At 41.7% G+C, this 20,086-nt stretch overlaps 1 protein-coding gene across 8 annotated transcripts in view; it reads right to left on the bottom strand.

The window, feature by feature from the left end:
* The window catches only part of HDAC8 (histone deacetylase 8), a 223,377-nt gene extending 206,360 nt beyond the window's left edge, over positions 1 to 17,017 (bottom strand). For 2 of the 8 annotated variants that reach the window (XR_009401363.1, XM_059385642.1), the window contains exons 1-4: positions 16,655 to 17,002; positions 16,087 to 16,139; positions 13,128 to 13,258; positions 11,432 to 11,573 (exon numbers count right to left, since the gene is read on the bottom strand). Coding sequence is in view for 7 of the 8 variants with exons in the window: in XM_059385642.1 (XP_059241625.1) it covers positions 11,432 to 11,573; positions 13,128 to 13,258; positions 16,087 to 16,139; positions 16,655 to 16,879 (551 nt within the window). In the remaining variant the exon portion in view is untranslated. Of the gene's footprint in view, positions 1 to 11,431; positions 11,574 to 13,127; positions 13,259 to 16,086; positions 16,140 to 16,654 lie in introns of all 8 variants that reach the window. The other 6 variants (XM_059385639.1, XM_059385641.1, XM_059385637.1 and 3 more) reach the window with 5 other exon arrangements.
* Positions 17,018 to 20,086: the final 3,069 nt, after the last annotated feature.

Genomic DNA, 20,086 nt, shown 5'->3' with positions numbered 1-20,086 from the left:
ATGATCTCATTTGCTGGAAGAAGGCAGGAGCACCACCTAGGAATTTTTCACATGTTACCTTTCTTGAACTACATGAGGATTTTGGTGCCCTTAAGGTGCAGATAGCTCTGTGAATGCCAGAACCTTCTGGAACTACATTAGGAGGTCCCAGGTTAGTGGAAAGGATTTTGAATAGTGATAACAATGAGGATGGAATAATCTTGACAAGAAGTATTCCCTGCATTTTATTTTCAGAAAGAGTCTCAAGGCCAATGCAGAAGAAATGGAGGATCTGATGAAACCTGCTGCAAGCTGCTGTCTCAAGTTTTTATTTTATAGAAGGCCTTGGTTTTAGACTGAGAACATCCTCTCCTTTGGTAGTAAGAAAAGTCCGGGGGCTAGCGGCACTAGTGCACAATTTGCCAACAAGGGGCAGTCTCTCTCTTAGTAGAGAGTATTCGCCTTATGGGTCTGGGTTAGACCTAGCAATGTAAAGGGTTGGTTGAACAGGAAATTCTATGTGATGTTTGGGAAGGTAGGGGTATAGGGAATATGGGTGGCAAAACTCTGACAGAGCAAAGGTCATGGGTCCTAAAGGCAGTAGTGACTAGTCCAGTCTCAGCCAGGAGCAGCTACGGGACAAAGGGGAAGTGTAAGCACAGGGCTGACTTCAGCTGGATAGGTAGTAGGAACTTTTCTGGACCTTTTCTAAGAGGCTACCTGGGACCCGCTGAGCCTAACCCAGTCTAGATATTAGTGACTTTTATCAAATACTATGTGCCAGGCTCTTTGCTAAACTCTATTGCGAGTATTAGATTTAACCCTTATAACCCTATAAGATAGATATTTTATTCTCTCCACTTTTTGAATGAAGACACCGAGGCACAGAGGTTTTATAGCTAATAACTGATGAAGCTGGGATTCCCTGGGTGGCACTGAACCACTGTGATTTATGTTCTGTTGGAAGCATAGGAACACATCTCATCCCCCTAGAGGTTAGGGGTGGGGATGCCATAGGGACAAAGCATGTCTTGGCTGCTTTCTACTTTGCTGCCTGGCTGGGCAGTCTTCTAACGGAAGGGCTGGTGCCTTATAGGCTGGACATGTATTTAAAGAATGATCTGGGCTACTGTGGTAAAGGCTTGTCTGTTTTATCTTGTCATGTGTCTGTTCTGTAGGTTCCGGCGCTGAGTGGGTATAAAGAGAATCTGGGCCTCCATTTTCATGTAGTTATCTGTTTGTCAAGGCTGGAGGGTGGGCAGTGCAGACACAGAGGGGGGCTGGCTGCTCAGTTAACAAGTTGTAGTGGTCATACAGCCCTTTGGGGAACTGGATCTGTAATGCAATTCACTGTCACTCACTTTATATCCATGTAAGGAACTGGAGCTCTTGATAATACAGCTCTAGTAGCTTTGATCTAGCTTACAGGTGGATAATGACTAATAGCTAGAGGTCTAGTTCTACACTCTTCCTGGAGAGCCTACCAAAACACAAGGCCGTTTTATGCCTCTACCATTTTCTGCCCCCAGGTAGAAGTAGCAGAAACCAGCAACATTTGAGGACATACCTCTCCTTCTCTAGCAGGGAAGCAGGACAGAGGGAGCCTAGATGGCACAGATCCTGCATTGCCAGGTGGTAGGTAGAAATGTCAGGGGAGGAGAGGGCAAATAACCGAACCGTGGGAGGAAAAAGTGCATGGCTGAGCTAGATATGTAGGTCTTAAATGGATTATCGGAATGAGATAAAGGAAAACCCTGGGAGCTGAAATGCAGAGCCAAACAGGTAAGACACACCAGAAGAGGCAAGAAGGGGGAAGAGCAAGTCAAAGAGGACAAATCAGGTATCTCTTGGCAAATGCTGGAGGTTAGGAGTCACTGTTCTGTGTTGGGTTTTAGTATCTCCTCACACATATTTACATGGATAGGGTGAGTCCTGTTTAAGGGATTCTGGCTGGGACAAGATGACTTCTTAAGAGACTGACTACAAAAAGCAGAATCAAAGGATTCAAAGCAGCCTGTGAGCAAGTGACAGAAGAGGGCAAGGGCATTTTTTAGAGAAAGTAGAGGTCATGGGCAGGTGCTTCCTTGGTTCTCTAGTACGCAACCCACACACTCATCTGTTACGCCCTCCTTCATTTCCTTTGCTCTGGCTTTAGAAGCGCTGGTTCTCCTCCTCCCAAAGCCACTCACCCCATCTTCTCCTGCCTCCTTTGAGACTTTGCTCCATTGCTTATCCTTCTCATATTTCCAAGATTTCCCTTTCAGCCCATAAATGCTCTTAAATCTTTGTGAACAAATCCAACAAGCACTCTCAAGCCTTACTTTCCCTTGGCTATTGTCCTCCTCTTTCAGTTCTTTCCCAAACTTTTGGACCATTTATGTTCCTTTCCTGCCCATTTCCTTAATTCCTACTCAAGCCTCAACAGTTTACATGCCCCTCACTCTCCAGGAAGTTATCTTACCAAAATCATTATTGGCTACATTACTTGCCAAATACGACTGACACTCTTTAGTACCTCTCTCGATTGACCCCTCCCTAGTGTGTGACACTACTGAGAGCTCATTTCTTCCTGAAACTCTTCTGCTCCTCAGGGGATTCCATGGTCCCTTTCTATTCTGGTTATCTGGCTAGCCCTGACTGTTGTTTTCCGGCTGAATTCACTGGGGCCTCTTCTTGTACTCGCCCATTACAAGCTGGTGTTTCCTGGGGCTCTGGGCTCTACTTTCTTTTTCTAACTCTCTGCCTTTTCCCTCAGTAATTCTGTCCATTGCCATGGTTTGCAACATGCCTTTAGATACTGGCAACACATCTGTCTCTATTTCTAGCTTCCACTTCCATCTCCAAGTCTGAGTACCTGGTTTCCCTGGGTATTACCTCTGCTGCACACCAACTCCTCCTGTTGATTTACTGAGGTATACAAGGGTTAAGCATACAGGGTGATGAGTCAGACCGCCTGGGTTTGAATTCCAACACCGTCACTTACCAAGCTTGAGCCAAGTTGTTTAACCTCTCTGTACTCCCAGGTGTAAAAGAGAGACAATAACAATATCCACTTCTTCATTCCAGAATATACGAGAAATAGGAAAATCTCTGAGAACAATGTGTGTAAGGCAGCATCTAGCACAGAGCTCAACACATGCTGGCTACTGTTACCAAGTCCTGTCTTGTTTGGGACTCTGCTCAAAACTAGCCAGGAACTTGAGTGATCTTCCTCATCTTTTCTCTCCACCCATATCTACTAATCACTGATACTCGATTTTCTCTCTTAAAGCTGTCTCAAGTCAGCCTTCACCATTCCCCATCCCCCAATCTCACTGCTCTGCCTTAGTTCAGGTCCTCATCACTTGTCACTGGAACTGATGGTCTCCCCACCTCCAGTCTACACCTCTGTCAATCCGTCCTCTAGGACCATGGTCAGAGTTAAGTTTTCTAAAACACCCATCTAACCATGTTACTTCCTCATTGATTTTGTAGCAGCCTCCTCCATTTCCTACCACAGAATTTCTCAAAGCGTGCACAGCAGAATCACTCCTGGAGTTTCAAAGTTCAGGCTCTGACACTCTACTCCAGACCTACCTGATCAAGATCTCTAAGACAGAACCAGATAGCTGCATCTATAAGTTTGGCGATTCAGATATACGTGAAGCCGTTCAAGACCCATTTCCTACTTTTCTACCTCATCTTCTGCCGTTATCCACTTTGTACTTCAGCCCTCCAGCAAGAGTGGGCCATAGGTCATCCCCCAAATCCACCAAGCTGCTTTATTTATACTGCTCTGGTTTTGCAAAGGCAGCTGAGGCCTTTTGAAATGCTGTTCACTTTCTCATCCCCCTGGCACACTCATTCCTCTGCATCTTTGAAGTCTTCTTCACCATAACCACCTTCTTGACAAATCTTACTTTACCTCTCTACAGTGCTGTTTCTTAACCATTTGCTTGTTATCATTTCCTCATCCAAGGAGCCTTTTTAGATACCTTTTCTTAACTGGCCACTCTGCACAATTTGCTACCACAGATAGACTGAACATTTGCTTATGTACTGTGACCCTTTCGAGGGCCATAGCCCTGTAGCATCTAAGTTTTTTATCTTCTCCCACTCCCTCTAAGAATCAGTTTTTGCTCTGGTGGCAGACGTTGCTATCTGAATGGTTTTTGGTTTTGGAACTGGTCTTCTTAAGGTTCACCTTTGGTTTCCATGATCAGTCTTTTCTGATTCTCTTCCTTTGACCATTTCTTCTTAAGATTCCTTTGTAGGCCTTTCTTCTTCTACCTGTCCTGTAAACACTGGCATCCCACAAGGCTCAGTATTTCTTTTGTTTTCTGTATTATCCTATAGATGCTTCTCAGGTGATTTTATCTATTTTCTTAGTTTTAATTACCACCTATCATGCTGTTGACTCCCAGATAGGTATCTTCAGTGGAAACAGTTCTGAGCTCTGGCTTCTTACTAGTGCAAGTCGGGTTCACAGATTGGCAGCATTTAGTATCATCTGGGAGTCTGTCAGAAGTGCAGGTTCTTAGGTTTCACCCCAGACCTTCTGAACAAGATCCGCATTTTATCAAGATGCCCAGGTATTTCATACATACATTATAGGCTCCAAAGCCCTGAGCTGGACCCAATTACCAGCTCTCTAGCAGACATCTTGAATTACCTGTTCCAGAAGCACATCAGTTCTCATCCCTACTCTTCCTGGTTAATGGTAACCAAATTTACTCAGTCATCTACACAAGAAATCTAGATTGCTCCTTCCCTATCTTTGGTTACCATTCCTATCTATTCTAGCTACTAAATGGCTCTTGAATTTATTCTCACTTCAAGGCTCATCATCACTGCTTTCACCTCCATTTGGGTAGATTATTACAGTCAAGTCTTAATTGATTTCTCTATTGACATCCTCCCCCCCACGACTCCCCACCAGTTTATCTGCTGACTTGCTAGACTCTCAATCTTAAAATGCAAATCTGATCATGTTACCTCCTCCTGGCTAAAACTTCCTTCAGTGATCTATCATGGTCCAAAGCCAGGGTTCTTAACCAGGGATCCATCCATTCACACACGGGCTTTAAGAGAGTCTTATGCTTTCTGAAGTTACAAGGAAAATTTTGCATATGTACACTTTTTAGGGACAGTATACATAGCTTTCATCAGATTTTCAGAAGGTCTGTGACTGAAACAGGTCAAGAACCACTGATCTGAAGGATCAAGTTCAAACTTTCTATCTTGGCATGTAAGGACCCTTTACATCTCCCCCATCTTACTTCCAGTCACTTACCTACAGGAGTTCCAGCTTTAATTACAGACTTGGAAGTCCCCTCAGCTTTCATGCCTCTCTGCCCCTGTACATGCTGTTTCTGGACTAACCCTCAAGTTATCTACATGGCCAGTAGATGGTGCAGCCTGGATTTGCACCAGTGTCTTACTTCAGAGTTCACAGTTATTCCACTCTACAGTGACTTGTCATTTTCCACTGTGGCCTAGTATACACAAATAAATACACATACACTGAACAAGTTTCGTGAAATCCACCTTGCTTTCAAAAGATGTTGGTTGCAGCCCACTGAATTGATACCAGGTTCTATTAAGGAGCTGCAACTCTCAGTTTGAAAAACACTGCACTAGACCTTTGCTGATACAGGAAGTTCTTACTACTGAGAATTAATTATCTTAGTCCCAGAAGCATCAAGATTTGAAGTTTCCTAGGGATGCAAACGCTGTCAATAGCATGAAAGTACTTGTTAATGAATCAACCACTTCTGTCAGTCCCCATTCAAACAAGTTACACCTCTAAACCCTAGCACCTATTCCTCCCCATCTATTCGATCGCTTTGTCTTTCATGGATACATCAGCGAACAATTCACTGAAAATCGATTACAAAGTGAAATTACAAATCTTACAAAAGGATGCAAGATACCATGAAGTCAACACATAAAACTGGCAAGGACCAGTTTACAATTGAAGAGGAGAAATATAAATAAGGATAAGAATAAGGATTTAAAAAGTGGTTCGAAAGAGAGCGATTTGAATGCCAAATGATTAAGGAGAAGCCCTCAGAAAAAACTGAAAAAGCCCTTGAACATTTTGACAAAATCAACCCTCTTAATGATCATGCTGTAAAAATCTCACAGAAAGTTAAATGTGCCATCTTGAAATATCATGCAGTTTTGTTAGAGAAATTAGGCCCAAACAAAAACAATCAATCTTTGATATATTCTTTGTTTAAAGAATTACGTAGCATTCAATTTTATTAAAAGAGACAAAATAAACATATTTCGATAGTGTTTTAGTCATTCCAGTTAGTATGCTAATCAAGTCCTGCCCTCTCTGTTATTTACTCAAAAATTTTTGTCCCCCTTTCAAATAGATTCACTTGGTGGTCTTCTGCCTGGTACCAATTGCCCTCAAATAATAAGAACTTCCTGTGTAATCCTTTGTTCCCTCATCACCTGACATACAGCAGGAGCTTAATAAAAGTTTGTTAAGTGAATGATTCAGGGATGGCCTTCTCCTCCCTATTTAGTCTCAGTTTCCCCTGATCCAATCGGCATATTGCCACCTTCTCTACAATTCTTCAGTAAATCCCCACTGGCCCCAGAAAAAAAGTCCAACTCCTCAGCATGCTGACAAATCCTTAATAATCTGCTCTTGCTCTATTTGCTCTCACATCCTGGCCACATTTAACTCTTGTAATTCTCTATAACTAATTCACCGTAACTACTTGTAATTCTCTCATACCTCCCACTGCCATGCTTTTGATTATTCCCTCTGTTTGCAATTCTCTATCCCCACCGAAGGGAAGGCAAGCTCCTTCTCCTCCTTCTGTACACTCCACTACCTTGCACTGAATTGTAGCATACACTGACCATATTGTGTCTGTATTGTAACCACTTCCCACCTTGTTCCAAGCTGTTTTTACTATAAAACATTCTACTGATAAAACTAATATACATTAGAGAAAATACAGGAAAAATATAGGAAACAGAAGAACGATGTGTGTATGTGTGTGTGTATACCTCTTTATCTCTCATAGCCTCATCATCTTCACAAAGTCATTGGTATCATTTTGTTGTATTTCCTTCTAAGAGTTTTTCATAAGCATCTATTTTTTACATGACTAATTGGAGTTAATGTGCAATGTTGTAGTTACCTGCCCTTTAAAAACAAAGCCAACATTACAAAATAGGCATTTTTTTGGTTACATAGGCATCCTAATTATCACTTGTTAATGGTTACATAATAGCCTATCAAGTGATTATCTTACAGCATACTATCTAAACATTCTGCTGTTGTTGAATATTTAGGTCTCCCTCTTTCCCCTACCCCTCCACTTTTTTTTGGCTATTATAATTAAGAGAGGAATTACCATCTTCATACACACAGTTTTCCAATATTTTTGGATTGGTTTATTTCCTTAGAACAGATTACCGAGAGTAATAGATATGAGTTGAGAATCTTTCTTCTTTCAGCTCAAATTTGGGAGGAGACAAATACATACAGATGTATATTATGTTTCAATCTCCCTTCCTGTAATTTTAGTAATGCTAAATATTTACTCATGTTTATTTACTATTTGTTTCCTCTTTGGTGAATTGTTCCTGTCTTTTGCCCCCTTATCTAAATTTCAGTGTTCTAAAAAATCAATTAAAGGAAAGATTTTATTATTTTGGGGGGGGAGAGATGAGAGTGAGAGGGAGAGAGGGAGAGATGGAGAGAGAGTGGGGAGGGAGAGAGAGAGAGAATCCCAAGCAGGCTCCATGCTCAGCACAGAGCCCGATGCCGGGCAAGATCCCACAACCCTAAGATTACAACCTGAGCAGAAATCAAGAGTTGGAAGCTTAACTGACTAAGCCATCCAGGTGCCCCTAGAATAAAGATTTTAACCCTTTGTAGTATTAACTATTTTTTCCCTCTTCTTGTCTTGGTAATATTTTAGCTGTAAAAGTAATAAAATGTCATTACAGAAATTTTGCCAACTACAGAAACATAGTTTTTAAAAAGTCATCAATAATTCTGTCACCCTGACATAGCCACTATCATTATTCCCACTGCTTTTTTAAAAAAATATGTGTGTGTTCTACAAAGTTGTAGTTGTGATGTGCATACAATTTTAAAACCTGCCTTTTCATTAACACAAGTCTTTTTCTGAAATGCCTTATACAGTCTTCACAATAATCATTTAAAATAATACATAATATTCTATGGAGCAGATTGACCATTTCCTTATTACTACATATTCATTTTATTTCTAATATTTCTGTTTCACAAAGAACACTGATAAGCACTTCCATGCAAATAGTTTTTTTTATATTTTGACTGTCTTCTCAGGAGTAGGATTAAAGGGCATTGATCCTATCCCTAAAGTAGACAGCGGGCACTAATACACCTTAGCTACCAAGTTACTTTCTTAAAAGGCTGAAACAAACCATGCTCTTACTAGCCAACTGAGTACCATGTTTTTCAATTCTGGCTTAAAAAGGGGCCACCTAGTTTAAATTTGCATTTCTTTGACCAGTAGCAATGAACACTGCCCCAGGCTTTCCCATGGTACTTAAACGCCTTTGTAAATTTTCTCTTCACGTTCTTTGCCCACACTTCTTTTTATACATCATACCACAGGAGTGACTTAGGAAATACAAACACACTTTGTCATATTTATGTCAAATATGCCTTTTTAGTTTGTATTTATATTTTGTGTTTTAAATGGCCACAAAACTTTTAAAAGTGATTTTGGTTTTAAAATTTTATGCAGCTAAATTTGTTGAGCTTTCCCTTTGGGAGATTTTTTTTCCCTATTACTTCCTAAGTGTAAAAAAACTATTCTCCATGAGAAGCTTGATAAATATCCATTCATTCTAGTTTTTTTTTATAATTTGCTTTTTTTACATTGAACTGTTCAATCTAGCTGCCACTTATTTTACTTTATTATAGGAGATGAGGGTATAAATGCTACCAGCTGTCACAACATCATTTACTGGATAATCCTTTCCACTCCCATCCACTTGCAAAGCATCTTTTACAATAGACTGAATTCTTATATATAACAGTCTCTTGGGGAGTATAGTATAATATCATCTGTCTCATCTTATACCAGCAGTACTGGTGTTTTCATTAGTCTAGTTTTGTACATTTAATATCTAATAGCATTAGTCACTCATCACTCTTCTTTTAAGGAATTTCTTTGAAAATCATTGTTCTTTAGTTTCCAAATGCAATTATTTGCTGTCTTACCTCTAAGATACAAATTTTGTGAAGGCTGGATTGGTTCATTTCCTTAGAATAGACAAGAACAACAGTACAGGGTCATACAGGTAGGAATATTTTCCCCACTCTTTCAACACCGTTTCCCAAAGTTTTCAAAAAGAATGTACCAATTTCACTGTAATTATGCCAGCATGAGGATATTTTGAAGACTTTTTTTTCAACATTGGTAAGGGAGAAAGATACCATGCTTCAATTTTTATCTCTCTGCTTATTAGTGATGATAAACATGTGCTTGGCATACAGTAGGTGCTTAATCAGTGCATGTTGAATGGCTAAATGGCATGTATGAATCTATACATGTATTTAGGGATGTCAACGTTTAAACAAATATTGCGCTTATGATAGATAATGCTGGCTAGATGTCGGTTCATGGGCTCAATAGCTGTGGTCCCCCTGCAGAGACATTCTAGAAGTTCCAAGAACCCCCTAGAATTTGGACCTGAATTGGGGAAAGCCCTAGAAACTCTCTGTAATTTATATCCACCACAGTGTCTATTTCCAGGTAGGATCAGCTGAAAACTGTCTGAAATAGTTAAGATAATACCTACCTACACGCAGCCCAGAAGCAGCCACGATTGGCTCTAGATAGAGTATGCTTCATTTCAAAGCAAAATAGTGAGAAGAAGTGGCAGGTATCTGGGTAGTCCACTGGAAACTGACCCAGGCCCTTGCAGGCCTTAAGCAGGGAATTTAAGTATAGAAGATCCTCCAGTGCCCCACGCAGAAATCAGATCTGATTAACAGGATCAGGCATTTTCCATGAAAGCACACTGCCTTTCTTCTCAACTGGCTAAATGCAAAAGGGAATAGAGGTCCTTGGTTCAGAGAGGCTTGTTTTTTAACCCCCTCTCCCACCTTTCATCTGTAGTTTAAAGGCGAGAAGGTTATTTACTTATTTATTTTAGTCCTAGGGATCACTGTCTTTATTTTGAAATTTTTTAATGGAGCAAGAGCTAACAAAGGTAGGTAGTTTCTCTTTGTTTCTAAGGCCACATAAAACTCATTATTAAACACTGGTTCTCTCTGCTCCATCACCTCAGTAGTAGATTCTAGTAGTAAACTTTCTCAAGGACTTCCTTGGTCATGAAAGCTTTCGATATGATGAAAAGAATTCCATGTTCTTATCTTAACCTCCATATGCTGAAACTGTGCTCAGGGTTGTAGTCTGAGAAATAAAGCGCCATTTTATCTGGACTCAAGAGCACCAAAGATGATCAAGCTCATGGCCAACAGTATGAACAACTGGCGTGTGAAAGATATATCACCAGTTACTACCTCTGCTGCTTCATTTCACTCACACAGCCCATAGAGCAATTCAGAGTTTTAAAAATTCCTCTCCTCCAGTCTGTATTAAGTACTACCCATATAGCAAGCAAAAGCCTATCAAGCAAGATGACAAATGCCGTCCCCGCAGTCCTTGTCACACACAGGATGGAGCTGTTTGAAATGTCAACATGAAACTCCAAAAGGACTTCTCTAGCTCCAAGTAGCACCTGAGAACTGCTGTTTCAGAAGCCCTTTCTCCTGAGTGACACTTAATTCTCTCAGTCAGTTGCCACTTGCCTTGGAGATGGCAGCAAAAGCTTCCTTCTTGATTTGTCAGCCTTTTATTTTAAATCTATTCTCATCAGTTTCCCACCTATTTGGAAATCTGTTTGCCACCTCTTTCAAGGACCAGCTCTAAAATGCACCTCTCCCAAGACTTCCACGATTAATTTCTGCATAGCGCTAAAATCTCAGCTCATATACATATTCGGTTGGTACCCAAACTGATGTTGTTCCCTAATTATTCTAGTTCTGTGAGTGTCTCTAAAGCATAAGTCCCCTGAAGACAGGGGAATTTCCAAAAAGCTGGGAAAGGAACATAGAGACTGTCTAGTTAGATCCTTCGCCCCCGCCCATTTTCCTGATGAAGAAACTGAGTCCTAGAGAGGTTACTCTTTCCAAGTCAGTTAGCCAAGTCTGCAGAAAAACTAGGCACAAGGCCCAGGTATCCTGACTTTCAATAGAGTGTTTTCCACTATATTGTGTCACCTTCTTCTGCTCCACTTGTATCTCCTCAGAATGCCTCGTAAAGTGCTATATTTGTACACAGATCTCTCAGTGAATGCCCAGACAATAAGCAGAAGAGTTTACGTAACTGAGAAACTGACTCAAGGAAAGAGGCAGAAAGCAGAAAGGTCATTTTCTTACTTCTTTGCATGATGCCACCCTCCGGACCAGTTAATTGCTACTTTGCACATTCCATCAATCAGGCATTGGGCAGCTGTGATAGTGGCCCCTCCTACAGCTGCTGCGTAGTCAAATATTCCTTCAGTGGCTGGGCAGTCATAACCTTTGGGCAAACATCAGAAGAGCTTGTTACAAGATGAAGTGGAGAAAGAAGAGGTGTGATACTGTGATTTACATAATAAGAAATACCCCTAGGTGATCTTCATCCGTCATGTCTGACACTCAGCTCCTCAAACTGTGGGAATTTCCTAAGTGAGGAGGGCAGTAAAGTTGTCCCTGTTGTGTTAATGAGGTGACTTGTGGATCACACCTCAGGATCAGGGTGGGGATGAGCAGTGGGGCAAACCAGGTGATTGGAGGTTGGAATTACCAGTTCTACCCCCTGACCTCCTCCTGTGAGAGGAAGGGGCTGGCGATTCAACAACCAATGGGCCAAAGATTCAATCAGTCATGCCTATGTAATGAAGCCTCCATAGAAACTCAAAAGGCTGGCTGGGAGAGGTTCTGGTTTGGTGAGCGTGGAGATGTGGGGGGAGGATGATGCCTGGAGAGTGCGTGGAAGCTCCACACCTTTGGTTATCCCTTGCCCTATGCATCTTTTCCATCTGGCAGTTCTGAGTTATATTCTTTTACCATGAACCAGTAAGCTAGTGAGTAAATGGGTTCCCTGAGTTCTGCGCCCTGCTCTAGCAAATTCAACCCAAAAGAGGGTGTTTGTGGGAACCTTCTGATTTATAGCCAGTCAGTCAGAAGCACAGGTAACAAGCTGGGCTTGTGACTGGCATGTGAAGTGCCGAGCAGTCTTGTGGGAGGGAGCCTTTAACCTGTGGGACCTGATGCTATTGCCAGGTAGACAGTGTCAGAATTGAGTCGAATTGTAGGCCACCCAGCTGGTGTCCTGAGCATTGCAGGTGGTGTGGAGGGAAGCCCCACCTCCACACATTGGAACTGGATTTAGAACCCTACTAGGAGGAGTAGTTTGAGGTGCAAAAACAACATATATTACCAAAAAGCTACTGTGCTAACATCAGCTTCCAAATGAGAGATAAACATCTCCAATGTTTGGCAAATAATTTTTTGAAGTGTTAGAACTAGAAAAGCTAAACCTTCAAGATTAGCTAGTTACATCCTACAGATGGAGAAACTGAGTCCTGAGAGGTGATACGTCTTCTCTATGGTCACACAGAGCCAGGCCTGGGACCCATGTCTCTTGACTCATCCATTTCCCAGACCAGGGTTCAACCAAACCATGGTGTTTCTCTAGACTAGCTTATTGGCCACCTACAGTTTTTTTTTTTTTTTTTAATACAACTGTTCAACCTCAAGCAGGGTTGAAAACTTAGCTGGATCATAAATATGTACTCAAGTTAAAATATAAGGTCATGGGACAGTTACATCAGCATAAATGCAGCCAGACCCAATCTGGGCACTACTATTAGGGCTTCGGCAACTAAAAGATCTTCCCCCATCTGACCCACCATTCAGTTTTGCTCCGTAAGTGAGATATGTATATCTAAACTAAGAGATTAAGATGGTGGTTAACACATTAGTTCTTAATTAACAAATATGAAAGACCATCATGCAATCATAAAATAAGTGGTTACAATTTATAGATGGAGGTCATCTACCTCCCATCATTACCCGGTAATGACTTTACCTAGCCCATATTCTATGGAGTCTGGATGATCGTCATCTCCTTCTTGGCTGACCTTCTGGAGATGCTGCAGATAGGCATCAGTGTGGAAGGTGGCCATCTCCTCCATGGAAGCTACTTTGGGCTTAACTATCCTAATAATAACAGAGAACAAAGAGAGGTGAGTGACTCAGACCCAGAGTATGCCAGAAACTGGAAGCAGGAGCCAGCAGTCTGAGCAGAAAATACAACTCCCAGCTTCCAGTTCCAGTGGGCTGAAATATAGAACACCTTCTGTTCTCCTACTGCACCATCTAGTCCTCACTTCCTCACATCTATATAATGATTCCATTAATAAGGGGTGAGAGGGCAGATCTTCCCCCTGAGTTTATAGGTAGGTTAAAAAAAAAGTGAGTAATTATATTCAAGTTAAACAGATACTAGACCAACTTCACTCTGTGAAGTTACAACTTGCATGACAAACTAGTAGGCGGAGATAGTCTCATTTGAGTCAGTTCGTAATTGGTATATATAATCCTTTCAGCTATATTTTTACTTTATTATTTTTTTACTTATTTTTTTTTAGAGAGGGAGGGAGAAAGGGGGGAGGCAGGAGGGAGGGTCAGAGGGAGAGGGACAGAGAGAATCTTAAGCAGGCTCCAGGCCCAGTATGGAGCCCAACATGGGGCTTGATCTCACAACCCTAAGATTATGACCTGAGCCAAAATCGATACTTAACTCTGTATTTTAACTTTAGTAGGCAATCGTATTTTCACGAATTTTGAATTTGGAGCCAGAGAACTGGGCACCTCTTTTTAACTCCATACTTAACAGCTTCTCATCTATAAAGTAGGGAGATCTAATGGGACATATGTGAAGACTAAATGATAACATGAAAATGCTTTATGGATAACTATCATTATTATTAATATTAAAAGATTGAATGTGGCAACTCAAAACATAAAAGTTCCTCTACCTGGTGTGCCACATCTACCTCTGAGAGGAAAAAGAGAAGGGGCAAACTGGTTGGAACTGGGCTTCACTCAGAAGCTCTCAATCAACTTCTCACAACAAGTGACAAACAGAAGAGGGGCAACTGGGTGGCAGCTGAACATCTAACTCTTGGTTTCGGCTCAGGTCATGATCTCAGGGTCGTGAGATGAAGCCCTGGGTCAGGCTCTGTGCTCAATGGGGAGTCTGTTTGAGATTCTCTCTTTCTCTCTGCCCCTCCCACCACTCTCTCTCCTTTTCTCTCAAATAAATGAAAAAATCTTTAAAAGAAAAGAAGCGACTGAAAGAATACAGGGTGACTTTAAGCTTACAGCAGGACTTATCACATCTAACCTCCAGCTGCCTACTCCCCATCTCCTCTCCCTGACTCTGCCATTGCCACTCAAAGGGTAATCTATGGACCAGCAGCAGCAGCAGCACCTAGAAGCTAATTAGATATGCAGAACTTCAGCCCCCCAACCCCGCCGCCGATTTCCTGAATCAGTATTTAACAAGGTGATTCATAAGTACATTCAAGTTAGAAGAGCAATGACCTAAGTCACAGGGAGGTAGCAGTGTGGTGGTTTTTTATGTTTGCTGAATGGGAAATCAGCCATGAGTTTTTCATGAATTAATATGATCATAGAGGCTACTAGTAATCACAAAGCAGGTCAGAAAAATCCTGTAGCCCAGTCTCGAAAAAATCATGTATAGGATCAAGAGCCAAGGATTCCTGCTTCTCCTTCAAGAAAATATGCCTACATCCTCAGAGGTGACAAATCTGCACATTAAAATATAAATGCTACAGTTTCTTGGACCATGTTTCCCAGCCCTAATAGGTATCTTTTCTATCATCCTTCCTCTTGTTTAACAAATAGGGAAAGCCTCTCTGCTTAATAGCAAGGGAATGGGGCAGTTTTGCTTTGCACTGATTTCTTGTTTGTCTTAAAGTAACTTTTGAAAAGTTAAATAACTGTGGGATGCCTGAGTGGCTCAGTTGGTTAAGTGTCTGCTTTGGCTCAGGTCATGATCCCAGGGTCCTGGGATCGAGTCCCACATTGGGCTCCTTGCTCAGGGGAGAGTCTGCTTCTCCCTCTCTCTCTGCCTGCCTCTTCCCCCTGCTTGTGCTCTTTCTCTCTCTCTCTCTTGCAAGTAAATAAACAAATAAAATATTTTTTAAAAGAAAAGTTAAATGAATGGAAGGCATGTCGTTCTTATGTCTAACACACATACGGGTTAAAAAATATGGTACTCCATAAATGATTTTGTTAATAATAAGAATAAAATTTGAAAGCCTATTACACAAACTTCTGGGAGATAAATGAAGCATACCACACAAGCCTGTGCAGACACTCACCTATTTGGCCAGACAATGTCACAAATAATCCTATAAGACAGGGTTATAATATTTACTCTTATAAAGATTAACAGCAAGCTCATTTTTTTAAAAAGAAGCACTTAACTCTGAGTTAAGCACTTAACTCAGAACAGTTAGCTGAGTTCTGGTCTGGTTGCAGTTTTGCTTTAGTCTTGATTTGTCTCCAGGCTTACTAGTAGCTAATAGTTTGGTGGTGGTGATGGGGTGTCTAAAAGTCTGAAGTTGAACACACACCCTCACATCTGGCTTGGAAACAAATGCACACAAACCCCAGAACACCTCCTAGCCAAACATCTATTCCCCCCCTTCATCAGATGGGTTTTAGTGTCCTAATGTACTCTCCTCAAAATCTCCACAGAGCACCTATCCCTAGAATACTCTCCCTTCCAGCAACAAAGTCTTATTTCTAATGGATCTTAACAACTTCTGGCATTTTTCTTCAGGTCTTCTTAATTCTTCAAGAACTTTCACTAGGTTACAGATAGATTACAAACACTGATTACAAAAAAAATTGAAAAAAAAAAAAGACTATTCTCCTAATTTGCTCCACTGTGAAGTAGGACATTAAGGTTAGAACACTTAGGTTCGGGGCTCTTTTCATGAAAGATAACTTACCTCATTTGCTTATGCAGTGCATATGCTTCAATCAAAGAATGTACCATGCTGGCCTAAAAACATCAACAACAACAAAAAAAAAAAATAGCAAGAAAAAAGGGCAGAATACAAGTCTCTTAAATGTTTAATTCAGAGAAATACCATCGACTTCATCATCCTGAACAAAGAAACTAACTTTTAACCCTCGTCTTTTTACTTAACAGTTAGAATGCACTTTAGACAAATTGCTAAGGCGAAAGCTACCGGGCCTTATACGGAGGTAGGGGAACATTTCTCTCCTGCAGCGTCTTCCCCACTTCAGGGATCCCTTGTAGTAGAGACACCAACCCGTCAGTGCCATCCCCTCCCCCGCACTCCTACCTCAACCGATGCATTGGACGCCCCGCAGATAAATGCTGCGCTCTCAGAAACTACAAGGGAACACTTCCCCCATCACCTGGTGCAGCTGCCCAAATTTCTGCTGATTTTCCCCAGCCCAATCCTCAACCCCTTCCTAATGCATCGGGTCCAAAGGCCCCCCCCCCCCCCCCCCGCCCCCCGGGCCCCCCCCCCCCCCCCCCTCTCTTACCCGTTTGGGGACTTTGGCCAGGGAGTCGCACATGCTGACATACTCGGGACTGTAGATGTAAACTGGAGGCAGCGACTGCCCACTGTCCGCCGGTTCCTCCGGCTCCTCCATCTTCCAGTTGCAGCCGTTCCGGAGCCGCCGTCTGGATCCGGCTTTTTTCGGACTCAACCCGGGCTCCGGTTCCTGCTCCTCTGAACGGCCGCAGCGGTGCTCCCTGGTCAACATTCCCTCCTATTCGCGCTGTCGCCAGAGACACTGTCCCAGCTCCCCATCCAATTGAAGGAATGCATGGGCCTTCCCAGGCCAGAACCTCTTCATTTAGTGACCACGGCTCAAAAACGGGAGGCCGGCAAATATAAAAGCCCAAATAGCAGCCAATTAGGATCAATATTTTATGGCACAAATAAGCACGGTCAAAACTAACCATCCTTGTTGCCCTACGGGGCCATTTGAGATGAGGTCAGACCAGCTTTAGAGCATGCTGGGAGATGTAGTTTTGAGGGGTTCGGGTAGCGGAAGAGCCGGGCTAATTACTAAAATAGCCGCGAATGTGTGTTAGCGCTTAAAAAAAGAAACGAAAAGAAAAAAGCAGGCTCAACTCTTTACGCATCGTTTCAATCTGCAAATACAGCCATATAAATATTTAAAAACGACACAGTTTGATCATCAGGAGCCCAATACCACCGAGCTACATTAGACAGGCTTTTGGGTGAGTGTGGTGGCGGTGGCGGGGGGGGGGGGGGGGGGGGGTGTGGGGGTGTGGGACTAATTAATGGTACAAAGGGTTGGAAAAGTTTGCATAGTAAATTCTGTACCACAACTTTAGTTTATTCCTTTTCATCATTAATCCATGTCCATGTAGGAGTTAACAATATCAATAATTTACTCTGGCAAAGCCCAGAGTACTTTCCTAAGAGGATGGACGGTACTCTGGAAATTGCTTTGTAGATTTCAATCAAGTAATGATGTCAAATTACTCTTTGAAAATTCATGTGGAGTAAGGGGGTAAGCGGATACTTTCAGTGACGTTTGGGAACTGCAGCTCCCCTTCGCTCCCTGCTTTTGCTTCTGTAACTATACAAGGGTTACTTATATATTTTAGGTTTAGTGTGAGGGTCTACATTAACAATATCCTGAAGCAGTTCTAGAATTATCATCAGTATTTCTGCATTCCTGGCAGCCCCTATGTTATGATGCAAGCTGGCTAATGCTCAAGCCTCCACCTCTCACATTAACCTGAAGTGACCTAGAAACACCCCTCAGACAATCCAATATCCTTACCTCCTTTAAAATCTAGCTTGCTTTTTTGACTCTTTAAACCCTTATAAAGCATTGTGATATGCACTTGGATATTTTATCTCATTTCATTTTGCAAAAGATGAAATCCTATGAAGGATGTTGTAATATGCCCATTTTACAGAGGCAGTTTAGAGAGAAAAAATAATTGTTCAACATCACACACTAAGCAGAAAAGCAGGAATTCAAAACCAGGTCTGCCGGACACCGAAGCCTTTGAACATTCCCTTTACTATGTAAATAAACTTCATTCTTCCAGGATGACTCTGTGTTAAATTTAACTTTGCTCAACCCTCTATTTAGTATTCCCTGAATACTTAGCATTCTGGAAATATTCTTCCCCCTGTGATGTGTTCTTTAACTTATGCTTCTTTTATATATTCCCATAGCAACTAGTTCAAAGTTCTGTGATCATTCAGTCATTCATCAAACATTTATCTGACGTCAGCTAAATGTACACTACAGCTAAGGAGTCAGTTCTCAAGATGAATTACAATCTGATCTCTGCTCTCAGGGAATATGCATTCTTGTAGAGATGAGAGAAATACACAAGAAACTGTATGCAATGCAGCAGAGTCAGATAATGAATATAGGATGCTTATATTATTTAATAAATAAACATTGAGTATTTAATAAATGGCAACTAGGATTCCTACTCAGTGGCATTTGAGATGGTCTTAGTGCATGGATAGGATTTTACTTGGTGGGGATGAGAGCCAGGGGAGGACACACTGACTAGAAACCACACATTCATAAGCAAAAACAATAAGGAGACCATTTCTAGTCGAGTAAAGGGACTGGATCATGAAATGGTTTTTTTTTTTTTTTTTCCCCATGAAGTGTTTTGAATGCCAGACTAAAGAGAATAGACTTTATTCTGTGGAAAATGAGGAGACATTTAAACAGAAACCTTAAAAAAAAAAAAAAAAGATATCCACAGCAGTGGCAGGTAGGAAAGATTAGTTATTGAAAGACTAGAGGCAGTCAGAGTGTTCCAGTGGTCCACATAAAAAGTAATGGATGGTTCAAACTAGGGTATGGGCCACAGGAACAGAGAAGCCACTACCCGCTTCCCCCTCCCCCATCCTGGATTGTCATCTATCACACGGACTTTCTGCAGTATCTAACAGGTTTCTACTTGTACTCTTGCAGAACTACAATCCAGTCTTTTTGCAGCCACCAGAATGAACTTGGGGGAAAAAAGTAAATCAGATCTTGTCACTTTTTAAAGCCTCCCCTACCTCATGATGACAATCTTTTGAGCCAGGAAGAAGAATGTAACTTTTGGGAGTGCCTGTTTGTGGAAGTTAGGAGGAGAAAAAGATGCCAGAAAGGAGACAAAAAAGAAATAGTTGGTTGAGAACAAGTGTAGTACAGTTTCACAGAAATCGAGGGATGATGTTATAAGAAGGGTTATAAGAAGGGAGAGGTAGTAAAAACGTCATTGCCATTAGGAGCTCACTGATGTTCTCCAAACAAAACAAAATAAAACAAAACACCAAAAAATCCAAAAAGCCAAACCAAACCAAAAAAACCCACGAAACCAAACCAAAAAACTACCGAACACCACAAGGCAGGGGAGGAAGCCAGACTGCAAGGGATTAAGGATTAGTGTCAAGTGTAGCTTCCTCTTTGAAGAAACTTAATTGTGGAAGGAAGGAGTTAGTATATCAGGGGATGTAGAACTCATGAATGATTGTTTTTAGGACAAGAGAAATGCATATGTTTACAGACAGAGGGGAAGGAGTCTGTGGGGCTGTAAGAGTTCACTGAAAGGTGAGATCATGACAGGTTGGCAATATAAACAAGAAATGAGATTTGCCCTGGGTCTTCATGGATAGGCAGTGAGAGGAAGAGGGCAGGATACAGGATGGCCAACTGACACCCTAAAAATCTAGACCAGAAAAAGATGACATGAAAATGGATTGTTCTATGTATTCTTTCAGATCCAGCAGCAGGTAGCTGAACACTTCAACACACTTCTAAACTGGAAACAGTATCCTCATTTGGCATACAATGTGGCAAGATGATTCAAGTACAGAGAAAGATAAATTGTTGCAATGGGGCTCTGAAATTGGCAGCATATTCTTGCAGCAAATCTCGCAGGGTGGCAGGGTGGCTGGACCCTTGTTTATG

Source organism: Mustela nigripes, chromosome X, assembly GCF_022355385.1.
Source record: "Mustela nigripes isolate SB6536 chromosome X, MUSNIG.SB6536, whole genome shotgun sequence".
Taxonomy (NCBI): Eukaryota; Metazoa; Chordata; class Mammalia; order Carnivora; family Mustelidae; genus Mustela; species Mustela nigripes.
Note: the sequence above shows the minus strand (reverse complement) of the source record. Positions and strands in the feature narration are given on the sequence as shown.